The sequence below is a fragment of the Rhinopithecus bieti genome, unplaced genomic scaffold (assembly GCF_001698545.2).
Source record: "Rhinopithecus bieti isolate Rb0 unplaced genomic scaffold, ASM169854v2 scaffold_19708, whole genome shotgun sequence".
Taxonomy (NCBI): domain Eukaryota; kingdom Metazoa; phylum Chordata; class Mammalia; order Primates; family Cercopithecidae; genus Rhinopithecus; species Rhinopithecus bieti.
The window spans coordinates 2460717-2473398 of record NW_016810765.1 but is presented as its reverse complement, the minus strand read 5'-3'; the positions used below and the strand labels follow the sequence as shown (position 1 = coordinate 2473398).

The 12682-nt window shown below is 42.9% G+C and overlaps 1 protein-coding gene across 1 annotated transcript in view; it reads right to left on the bottom strand.

The window, feature by feature from the left end:
* The window catches only part of VPS13A (vacuolar protein sorting 13 homolog A), a 255836-nt gene extending 249907 nt beyond the window's left edge, over window positions 1-5929 (bottom strand). The window contains 1 exon segment of the mRNA XM_017892695.1: window positions 4916-5929. Within this exon segment, the coding sequence (XP_017748184.1) occupies window positions 4916-5015 (100 nt within the window). The 5' untranslated portion in view covers window positions 5016-5929.
* Window positions 5930-12682: the final 6753 nt, after the last annotated feature.

Below are 12682 nucleotides of genomic sequence, written 5' to 3'. Positions count from 1 at the left end.
TGCTACGTTGCTTGAGAAAGGTGGGAGGATAAATTTCAGATGAGTCTATGAAATATTACCACCTCTCTAGATGATATATGGGAAGGGAGAATTATAAATAGAAGTGTATAAAAAGTATACCTTACCCACATCAAAATTTGCCAAGAGTCAGTCCTGGAATGAAGCTCAATTCCTTTTTCCTTCCCTGTCAGACAGATTCTTCTAGCAGTGAGTCTACTTACTGTATTGAACCCAGTACCGCAGCACTCTTCTGCTGCATTATAATTAAACAGGTTTTTGGAAAACTCATCATTCATATATAAGAATGCTTCCATGGGAAAATACATTCTGATTTCCAAAGAATCCATCTCAGCAACAAATTTTCAGATCACCATCCATTATTAGTAATGACTGAATACTAATTGATACTATTATACTAACATGCTAATATTGAAATTTGCTGGATTATTACACAGAAGGCTAGCAAAAGCACACATTTACAACTACCAATAGGTCCTTTGTGTTAGACCATAAAATATTATCTTAAAATTTTCCTATGCAGCATCTAGTTTCTATCTTTTTATTGTTATTTTATTTTATTTTTTGAGGCAGGGTCTCGCTCTGTCACCCAGGCTAGAAGGCAGTGGCGCTATCTTAGCTCACTGCAACCTATGTCTCCCAGCTTCAAGCAATTCTCCTTCCTCAGTCTCCTGAGTAGCTGGGATTACAGGCAAGCGCCACAGTACCCAGCTAATTTTTGTATCTTATTTTTTTTAGTAGAGATGAGGTTTCACCACATTGGCCAGGCTGGTCTGAAGTGATCCACCCTCCTCAGTCTCCCAAAGTGCTGGGATTACAGGCATGAGCCACTACGTCTGGCCATCTAGTTTCTATTACAGAAATTTTCAAACAATGTTTTTTAAAAATCCTCCAAATTTGTCAAATTACTACTTTTGAAATTCTCAAAGAATATTTTAAAAAAATACTCCAGCTATTATTTAAAGTTTCACCTACCAAAACATAACCAATTTCTATAAATAAAACACTGACATGTTATTTTATTTTATTTTGAGACAAGAGTCTCGCTGTCTGTTGCCTCGGTTGGAATGCAGTGGCATGATCAGAGCTCACTGTAATCTCAAACTTCTATGCTCAAGCCATCTTCCCGCCTCAGCCTCCCAAAGTGGTGGGATTACAGGAATGAGCACCACACCTGGACAATAACTTTTTAATTATTTGATAAAGAGTAAAGTTAGAGGGATCACACTACCTGATTTCTAGACTAACTACAAAGACACAGTTATCAAGACAGTGTAGTATTGGTGAAATGACAGACACACAGATTGTTGAGACAGACTAAATCCACACAGTATTAAGTCTACTGATTTTTTTTTTTTTTTACAAAATGGAAAGATAATGCAACAGAGAAAGGATCGTCTTTTTTAGCAAGTGGTGCTGAACAATTAGATATTTGCATCCACATGCAAACAAATGAACCTCAACCTTTAACACATATCATATACCTTGCCCAAAAAGAGATCCAAAACCTAAAACTATGACACTTCCATAAGACAACGTAGGAGAACATCTTTGACTTTGGGTTGGGAAAAGATTTCTTAGATATGAATACCAAAAGCCATGATTCATAAAAGAAATGTTTTATAAACTGGGCTTTACCTAAAATTTAAAATGTATGCTCTACAAAAGACAAAATGGGAAAAGACTGAGAAAATATTTTCAAATTACATATCTGATGAAGAACTCATATGCTTAATATTTAAAGAACTCTCAAAACTCAACAATAAGAAAACAAACACTTTGGAAAAAGAGTTTGGCTGTTCCTCAAAAGGTTACACAAAGAGTCAGCATATGACCAAGCAATTCCACTTCTAAGTATATATCCAAGAGAATTTAAAACATACATCCACAAAAAAACTTGAACATGAATGTTCAGTGGCATTATTCATAATATCCAAAAGGTGGATGTTTAGGAACAATCTAAATATCCAACAACTGGTGAATACAGATAAATTGTGGTCTATGAATACAATGGAATATTATTCAACCAAAGAGCAAATGAAATAGTCATACATCCTTCAACATGGAGGAATCTTGAAAATACATTAGGTTAAAGAAGCCAGAAACAAAAGGCCATATATTATATAATTCCATTTAAATTAAACGTCCAGAATTACCAAATCCATAAAGACCGAAAGTAGGTTAGTGGTTGCCAGAGGTGCAGCAGTGAGAAGTGGGAGGAAATTGGGAGTCACTCCTAATGGGCATAAGGTTTAATTTTGGGGTGCCAAAATGTTCTGAAACGAGAGAATGGTGATGGTTGTACACTTTTGTGACTATACTAAAAAACACTGAATTGTACATTTTAAAAGGGTGAAATTTGTGGTATATGAATTACATCTCAATCAAAAACAAAAACAAAAAAAACCCGTACAATCCAATTTAAAATGACCCTGCAATCCCACTCTTAGGTATTTATCCAACAGAAATAACAATTATGTTCACACAAACACCTGTACATGAATGTTTATGACAGCTTTATTCATAACCTCCAAAAACTGAAATATCCTTCAACCATCAAACAGATAAATACTTACAGTTAGGCGGGCGCAGTGGCTCATGTCTGTAACCCCAGCCCTTTAAGAGGCAGTGGCAGGCGGATCGCTTGAGGTCAGGAGTTTGAGACCAGCCTGGCCAACATGGCAAAACCCCGTCTCTACTGAAAATACAAAAATTAGCGGGGCATGGTGGCGTGCCCGTAGTCCCAGCTATCCATGAGGCTGAGGCACGAGAATCACTTGAACCTGAGAGACGGAGGTTGCAGTGAGCCAAGATTGTGCCACTGCACTCCAGCCTGAGCGACAGTGAGACTCTCTCTCAAAAACAAACAAACATACAGTCCATCCACAGAATGAAATACTACTCGAAAATACAGAAATGAAATTCACTAATGTATGCAATAAATGGATGAATTAAAACCAGACCCAAAAGGCTACATACCATATAATTCCATTTATATGTACTCCGGAAAAGATAAAACTAGAGGGATGGGGCTGGGCGCGGTGGCTCACGCCTGTAATCCTAGCACTTTGGGAGGCCAAAGCGGGCGCATCACGAGGTCAGGAGATGGAGACTATCCTGGCTAACACAGTGAAACCCCGTCTCTACTAAAAATACAAAAAATTAGCCGGGCATGGTGGCACGCGCCTGTAGTTCCAGCTACTCGGGAGGCTGAGACACGAGAATTGCTTGAACCCGGGAGGCGGAGGTTGCAGTGCGCCCAGACAGCGCCACTGCACAGCAGCCTGGGCGACAGGGCGAAAACAAACAAACAAACAAACAGAGGGATAGAAACGGATGACTGGTTGCCAGGAGGCGGGGTGAGGTCAACTACAAAGGAGCAGCTGAGAGAATTCGGGAGGCTTGATGAAACTTTTATGTGTCATTATTGTGGTGGTGGATACAAGCCTCTTAGCATTTGTCAAGAACTGTATCACAAGAGTGAATTTTACTGCATGTAAATTTTAAATAAATAAGTTGATTAGTCACACTCTAAACAAACCTCCACCCTGAATGCAGAAGCAAGGTTCCACTACAGATCAAATTTCACCTCAAGTATTCTTAAGGCTTCCTTCTGAGGTAGATGGGAGACAAATTTCATTTTCACTTTGCAACTAAGAAGCTGCATAAACAGTCTGCAAGTTTCTCGCACTAATCAAACAGGCAGAGCAGCCATCGCTATGACCCTAGTTTTTGTAGTCCACTCACTCTCCATCATGACCCTAGGTCCCCACCGTAGTAACATTCTTTAAAATCAAACTAAATTACCTGTTTACATCATCTCATAAACGACAAGAGTCAAGACAAGCATTTTAGAACAAGGCTGGAAGTGTGTGCATAGACAAGAATAAATTACTTTAAATATGTATTTAAACACACTATTCACACACAAAATTAACCCTCACTTTGGCCTGGGAAATTCATTTCATAAAGGAGTCTAATGTCTAGCGGGTGTTTAAAATAAACAAGAGAATAATACAAAAACAGATGAAAACATTAAAAATGAGGCTCTCAGTAAGGCAGAACCCCAAACTAAACGGACACAAGGAAAGCTCGCTCCTTCACCACCCAGGCAGCGTGGTCTGAGACGTCTGCACCGCACGCCTTGGTTTTTCTTTAAAATTCGGCAATTCACTCTGACCCACATATCCTGAAGCCTTGAAAATGTGACACATTCCTGGGTCAGGCTGTTAGCTGCAAACACACAAACAACTTTCTGAGTTACTCTACACGTGAGTTTCCTTTTTGTTATCGGCCGAACCCAGGCTAGAGAGCTGGCGTCCGGGTCCTACGGCCGGAAGCGGGAGAGCAGAAAGCACCACGGGTCTAGCCGGGAACTGAGGCTGGGGAAGCAAGGAAGCGGGCGTCCCAGGTCACAGCGCCCTGCCTTTTGAGTGCGAGGCAGCATGCAACACGCGGGGGCTTTCTGGGGCCTCCGTCATAACCCCAGGGGGGCAAAGGACAGGGATGGGACCCAGCCCAGGGGGGCGTCGTCTCGATTCCTCGCCCCGCGCAGCTAAAGCCGGACCACGCGGGGCCAAGGGTAGAGAAGGGCCCCTCGCCGAGACTTGAACGCCAGACCCAAGGAGCCCACTGCAGGTTGGCTCCGCTCAGAAAATACAAACCTTTTCATTCCGCACTCATGACCCTCTCCTTCCCCCCCAAAATATAAACAACTCGAGGGCGGAGGCCCGGGAACTGCCGCCCGGCTTTACGTAACTTGACCCGGAGGCTGGCGGCGGCAGGTGGCTGCACCCGGCGAGCAAGGTGCTGGAAGCCCCGAGAACGCCGGAGCCCGCTCGGGCAGAGAAATGGCCCGGAGGCAGGAGAGGCCGGGAAGCGGCGGCGGCCTCTTTACCTTTCCAGATGCCCAGAGAGAGCTGGGACGTGTCCAGGTCCACCACATAGTCCCCCAAGAACCGGTTTAACACGTCCACGACCACCGACTCGAAAACCATGCTCCTCAGCCGTGGTGGGCACGGCGGCCGGCCCGTGCGCTCCTCCTCCCGCCGCCTTCCCCACGCCCCTCCCTCAAGGCCGTTCGGTTCACCGGCTCCGGGGCGGCTCCGGCTGCGGCGCCCCCACCGGCCCGCCGCGCAGCCCCAGCGCGAGCTCAGCCAGGGACGGAGGCGGCCGCTCTGACGACGCGTGCGCAGATCTGTGCTCGACTGGAGGCGGAGCGCGGCACAGACCTGGGCGCGCAGCCCGGAGAGGGAGGAAAGGCGGCTGCGCGGCCGCGGCTCTGGAGGGTACCCTTTTCGCGCCGAGCACGGATCCTCTTTCCTGTCGGCCCCGCCTCCTCCCCATCGCCTGGCAACCGGACACCAGCCGGGAGCTACCGGATTTTTTTCCGACCCCGCCCCCTTCTGCAGATTAGAGCCCCCAACGGCCCCCCGGAACGGGGCGGGTGCGGGGCGGTTACGCCCGACGGGAACGCCCCTCCCCCTAGAAGGTGGTGGCCGCCTCCAAGCGTACGAGAGGGCTCACCCCTGAGTAAGGGTGGGCAGATCCCAGCCCAGTTGCCGGAGGCTTCCAGGGGGCTGTCCCAGGGAGCAGCTCCCCCCATTATTACAGGTTGGGAGGGTCCAGCAAGCCTGGGTGTCTCGGCGCCTGTAACCTCCCGCCTGGTCCTCCGAGCGCCTGGCCCTTAGGAGGACTTAACTTCCTGCTGCGAGTGGAGGATGGAATTACATAGTCCCTGCCCTGCATCTGAGATGAGCACCCATTTTTGGTCAAGTCATTTATGCGGAGCCGTCTTTCATTCCAAAGAGTGACACGCTTCCCTTCATATAAGAGTTAGAGTCAGCCGGTCTGAAAACTGCTGAACACCCTCCAAGAAATACTGGGAGTGCTGGACCCCTGACCCCTAAGCCTCCACCGAACCACTGACCTAAAATAAATTACAATTACAGCTCTTTCGACCCGTTTGGTCTTACTTAGAAGTAATCCCAAAGGCCTGAGGTCACAGAGATGCTAAATGTGAGGTTTAGAGAACTATAATTAATCATCTTCAGGACAGAAAAAGTGTACATTGAGCGTTTTCTCTTTTCACGTTAAATGAATAATGATCGATTTCTATTAATTCCTGTGTCATTTTACTACTTTTTGTGCATAGTCACCAGATTTTCAAAATTAAATGTTTCAGGTGTGCCTTTGTAAGTAGAATGCCTGACAAAAACTGTAAATTTTGACATGAGTTTATGAATGATTTTCATATAATTTTATATGTGAAGGACCTTTATGAGGTCGCCAACCTCTTAGTCTTAAATATAATGAAACTGAAATGTTAGGGATGTGTGCAAGGTCATACAACCAATGTTCTGTGGAAGAACTGGAACCTGGCCCTTCTGATTGGCCACCACCCCTCCTGCTTCTCTTGCATTCAGCTAACAATCTACTTCAGAACACCTGCAGGGAGAAACTAATAGAGGCTCAAATACCTAGGAAAGGGAAGAGCTATACATAATGAGGCATTTTGCCATCACGCTATTAATAAGAAGCCAGATACACAGAAACTGCAAAATTCCGCTGTTATATCTAGCACTGCAAATTCAAAGTTAAAAGAATTTCCAGAACTCCAAAAATGCATCTTAAGTATCTTGCAAACGCTTTCATATTAGTTTTCTACAATCTAGGAAAATTTTGTGGAAGTGAGAAAGGGGAAGGGATGTTGCTGAAAAGTTAGAGGTATAAGCATAAAGCAATGAAAAAATTCTGCTGAGGAAGTGTTAGAAATAAGTGGATGCGTACTGTAACCGAATTCTTATCTAGTGTTAGATGTACATGAACTTGCTTCGTAAATACTGAAAGACAATATTTTGCATTCAGTCTTTGTATTGCTTAATCCATCTAAGGAAGTTTGTAAGCAAAAATATATTAACATCACCATGTAAAAGGTATGCTCATTAAACCAACAAACCAAATTTCTGTTGTACCTCGAAAAATAAGCCCAAGGACTACTATAAAGCTTGAGTTTCAAATTAGGAAGTATGTCAGTGTAAGTTATTCTTTCTCTAGATCACAATTAAAATGCTATACTGCATTCTTTGATCAAATGGAAAACAAAAAGAGGGGGAGAGCATCTGAATGACCCCAAATTGCAATTATCATCTAACTTTATAATAAATCTCTAACTTTGCAAGTAGGACTTGCAGTTTTATGTATAGTTTCCATGCCACAGCTCTTCATCTTTAAAATTTTGGCATGCTGGTAGTAATCTTGGAATTTTTTTTTTTTCTCCTAATCTTAGTTCTTTTGTCCACAAGTAAACGTCATTTGTGTGCTGCTTGTCTTTATCATTCCCCATGGGCATTGTGGGAGCAGGCTAGATGGCCAGATAACAAAGCTGTTGAAGCAGACCACAAAGCTGTTGAAGCGGGTGTCCTGGAGGAACAGGTGTAGAAGATGGCCGTTTTATAGGTATGGGACTTTTACTGATCTAACTTCACAGAGCCTTGTGCTCCATCTGTTTATGCTTTAAAATTTTTAAACAATAAAAAGTTATTTGGAGCCTGGCATGATGGCACATGCCTATAGTCCCAGCTACTCGAAGGGTGAAAGAGAGGATCTCTTGAGCCCAGGAGTTCAGGGCTGCAGTAAACTATGATGGTGCCACTGCACACTGGGTGACACAGTGAAAAAATAAGTAGTAAATAAATAAATAAATTTCTTTGGACTATGTGTTCCAATCCTTAATAAGAAGAGAAAAAATCACTGGAAGGGGAATACAAGCAAAAAGGTAAAAACCTTATAAGAATCTTAAGGCCGGGCACAGTGGCTCACGCCTGTAATCCCAGCACTTTGGGAGACCAGGGCAGGTGGATCACCTGAAGTCAGGAGTTTGAGACCAGCCTGGTCAACATGGTGAAACCTCATCTCTACTAAAAATAAAAAATAAAAATTAACCAGGCATGGTGGCATGCACCTGTAATCCCAGCTAGTCAGGAGGCTGAGGCAGGAGAATCGCTTGAACCCAGGAGGCAGAGGTTACAGTGAGCCAAGATCACACCATTGCACTCCAGTCTGGACAATAAGAGCAAAATTCCATCTCAGGGAAAAAAAAATATATATATCTTAAGCAGGGCAGAGGAAAATGTAAATTGACACAATCTTTCTAAAAGGCAGTTCCTAAACATTTACAAACTGACACAGTACATATGTGTATATATATCAGTGTACATAAGTACATGTATATATGACCGATTCTGATTCAGCAATCCCACTTCTACAGATTTACCCTAAGAAAATAATTATAAAAATCCAAAAAGTTATTTCCATAAGAACCTTTTTTTTTTGAGACAGAGTCTCGCTCTTGTCACCCAGTCTGGAGTGCAGTGGTGCAATCTTGACTCACTGCACCCTCCGCTCCCAGGAGGGTTTAAGTGATTCTCCTGCCTCAGCCTCCAAGTAGCTGGAATTACAGTCGAGTGCCACCACACCCAGCTAATTTTTGTATTTTTAGTAGAGACAGGGTTTCACCATGTTGGCCAGGCTGGTCTCCAGCACCTGACCTCAAGTGATCCACCTACCTTGGCTTCCCAAAGTGCTGGGATTACAGGCGTAAGCCACCACACCCAGCCAAGAACATTATTTAAAGCATTGTTTATAATAGCAAAAAGGAATGGAAACAACCTAAATATCTGTTAATAGGGAAACTAGTTAAGTAAACATACACACATAGTGGGTTACTATACAGGCATTAAGATGATAATGAAAGTCTATACTAGTGTGGAAGGATGTTGATAATATATGCTTGTGAGAAACAAGGTGCAGAATAGTATCCCACTAATTATATAAATTGATGAGTTTTTAAGTGTGCAGAGCATTTACATACAGAAAGAAATCTAGAAGTATGCTCACCAAATATTAACAGTGGTTATCTCTATATGGTGAGACTTTTGACGATGTGTATTTTTTCTGTTCTTTCAAGTTTAATTTTTTATAGTGAGCATGTATTATTTTGCCCTTCTAAACTGGTGAAGAATGATGTATCAGAAATGCTATTATGTTGTGTGTTATGTTATAACTCCCTGGGAAAACTATGTATGCACATTGATGAACTGCTGTGAGCAGGATCTGAACCTTATTGGATAATTGATAGACATGGATGTGAACTCTCAAAAGCCTACCAAAAGACATGAGCAGACAATTTCTGAAGAGTGTATACAGATGGAAATAAGCACCTGAAAACATGTGCAACATCATTACCATTGGGGAAGTGAAAAGTAAAACCACAATGAGATATCAGAATATCTTATCATATTATACCTATCAGAATGGTTGTAAAAAAATAGTGACAAAACCAAGGCTGGTTAGGATACTGAGAAACTGGATCATTTATTCACTGGAGGTGGGATTGTGAAATAGTTAAGCGCTCTGGAGAACAATTTGGCAGTTGCCACAAAAACTAAACATGCATTTACTATATGACCCAGCAATTGCACTCCCAGACATTTATCCAGAGAAATGAAACCTTATAGATCTCACAAAAAGCTGTACATGAATAGCCAAAACTTGGAAACAGCCCAAATTGTTCTCAACTGGTGAATGGTTAAACTGTGGTATGTCCACACTGTGGAATACTCAGCAATAAAAAAGGTGAACTATGGATACATGCAACAACTTGGATGGATCTCAGGGGAATCATGCTGAGTGAAAACCTGTATGATTGTATTTGTGAAACATTCTTGAAGTAACAAATTTATAGAGATGGAGAAAAAATTAGTTGTTGCCAGAGGTTAGGTATAAGTAGGATGGATAGGTGTGGCTACATATGGATAGTAGGAAGGGCCTTATGTTTATGATACACTTCTGTATCTCGATTGTGTCAGTGGTTATATAACATTGCATTAAACTACACACACACACACACACACATAAGTGCATGTAAAAGTGGAGAAATCTGAATAAGCTCCATGGATAGTACCAATATCTTTATTTTCTTATTGTGATGTTGCATTATAGTTATACAAGATGTTACCACTGGAGAAAACTGGGGTGAAGGGTATATGGGACCTCCCTATAGATTTTTTTCTAACTTTCTATCAAACTATAATTATTTTTAAAATAATTTTTAAAGGGTTTGCTGAGTCGAAGTCAACTAGGGGTGCCCCAGAGGATGAGATAAGCCTGAGAGTTAAGAGCTTCTACATGATAATTTAATATCCCTGCACAGGGTGCTTGGTAAAAATATCCAAGAAAGAAAAGTATCTGAATGTGGTGCCTCACCAGCATGTACTAAAATATCGATTATGCTGTGATCCCAGTAAAATACTAGAAAGAGGGATGTACAATGAGGAACTCTCAAGCACCTTCCTCTGACTCTAAATACTTAAAACAGCTGAGCTCTTCCCAGAAAAAGAGGGTAACAAATACTGATGTCCATCAGTGCTTTTGATCTCAGATTTTAACATGGCTGATATTAAAAGCTGATTCCTTGTTATTCAGTTTTGTGCCCAGATATCACCTCATCATAGAGGTGAGGTCTTCCCTGACATCTCAGTCTCAAGTAGCCAGCAGTTATGCTCTGCCGTATCACTTTAACAGCACCTTAATCTGGCTTGCATTTTTTCCAACACTTCAGAATTATCATTACCTCACTATCTTAAAACAGTCAGAACCAACCTCATTGTTCTCCATTCTTAGAAGTTTGCTTCTCAGAACTCAGAGTCACAGGGGCCAGTCAAGCACCCCCTCGCCTCAGAAGTCTGAGTTTCAGTTTGAGGGCCCCTCTTCTAAATTTCCAAGTCTGTCCCTTTGCTCACTCAAACCCTGGGGTTGTATCTGCTTTTGCAGTAACTGCCTCCTCAGTACCTTAGAATTCTCTCTTTACCTTTTCACTACTTAATTACTTATCTAGTTAACAGTTCTGTACGTACCTATATCTATAAAAGGTGAGTTGGGGCCTGCAACTGACTGTAGCAAGGGAGATGTTTGGCTGAGAGAGGGAAGCCATGTCATCAAAGGGAGTAAATTCAAATTATGACTGAGGAGGGAAGCCAGGCTCAGTGCCAGAGAGCTGCTTAAGTGTCAGGACAGGCAACAACTGCCAGTCTATAAATAGGTAATGAGTCCAAGGGTCAAAGGTTCAGATCATCAAGAACAGGTCAAGCAGTGAAGTGTGAAGTAGGTCCAGGTGAAGGATGGAGAAGTTGGGCTGTGCATGTGACGTGCTGAGAGTCTGTTCTTAATTGTCCTGTGGCACAGGGCAGTGGGGTTAGGTAGCTCACTCTGAACTGAATCCACTGATACCACTGCCCCTCCTTGTTGGTTCAGCCCAACCTCTCCATTTGTGAGCCAATATTGATTTAGACAGGATGTGAAAGACCTTCCAGAAATGAACTCTCTTCCTCTCTGGACTTTCAAATATTGACCATGATCTTGATTTCCTGCCTCTGATTTCTTTCCGTCCTTTGTGAACCATTGACTCAACTGGAAGCTGTGTGACCATGTGTGTGTTGCTATTTCTGTTAGGCCCTTCCCCAGAGCCTGGACCACACGTCAATGTGCAGTTCTAAGGCCAGCCACTGTCACTCTGCCTCACCTACCCTCCCCTACTTATCTGTTAATGCAAGTAAAATAAAACATACAGGTGGGAAGCACTGACCAGGATGGGGTGGGGTGAGAAAGTCCCAGAGTTAAAGAGCAGCGAAAAGTCCATTATGGAGATTTAGGCAGGAGGTAATTAGAGATCTCAACTAGGCCAATGCAATTCAAATGAATAGAAAGACATTGATGTGATGGAGGTCATAAACGTGGAATTTACAGCCTTCAAAATTGATTAACTGTAGTAGATGAGGTAAATATAATAAGGTTGTGTCATATAGAGCAACTGAAACATGAAAACAAGACATTGGTTTCATAGGCGATGATAAAGAGTTTTAGTTTTAGGTTCCATGAGATTCGAAATCTAGGCAAAAATATTTGGGACGGAGTGTAAATAGTCACTCAGGAGGAAGTGTCTAGTGTTAGTTAGAAATTAAGGAATGGGATTCCAGTGAGAGTCTAGAATGCTTGAGGATGACTGCTAGAATGCTAGGATGACTGCCTGAGGCTCCCTACACAGAAGCAACCATTGATACTCAATGTATGGATGACACTTTGGAGTAAAGAATTGTAAAGAAAAGCAGAAGAATAAGGACTAAACTGTGAGGAAACCATCCATTTAGGGAGGAACAAAATGAACTTGAGAAAACAGACCTACCACAAAAGCCAGTATACCTGGAGTGGGCTGACATAGAAATCCAAGAGGACTTACAGGAAGAAAGGGAGATCAGCAATAACAAAAGTGTAGGGATGTCAAGAAAGATAAAAACCCAGAAAACTGCTGGGCCCAGTGGCTCACACCTGTAATCCCAGCACTTTGGGAGACCGAGGCAGGCAGATCACCTGAGGTCGGGAGTTCGAGACCAGCCTGACCAACATGGAGAAACCCTGTCTCTACTAAAAACACAAAATTATCTGGGCGTGGTGGCACAAGCCTATAATCCCAGCTACTTGGGAGGCTGAGGCAGGAGAATCGCTTGAACCTGGGAGGCGGAGGGTGCAGTGAGCCGAGATCGTGCCATTGCACTCCAGTCTGGGCAATAAGAGTGAAACTCCATCTCAAAAAAAAAAAAAAAAACTG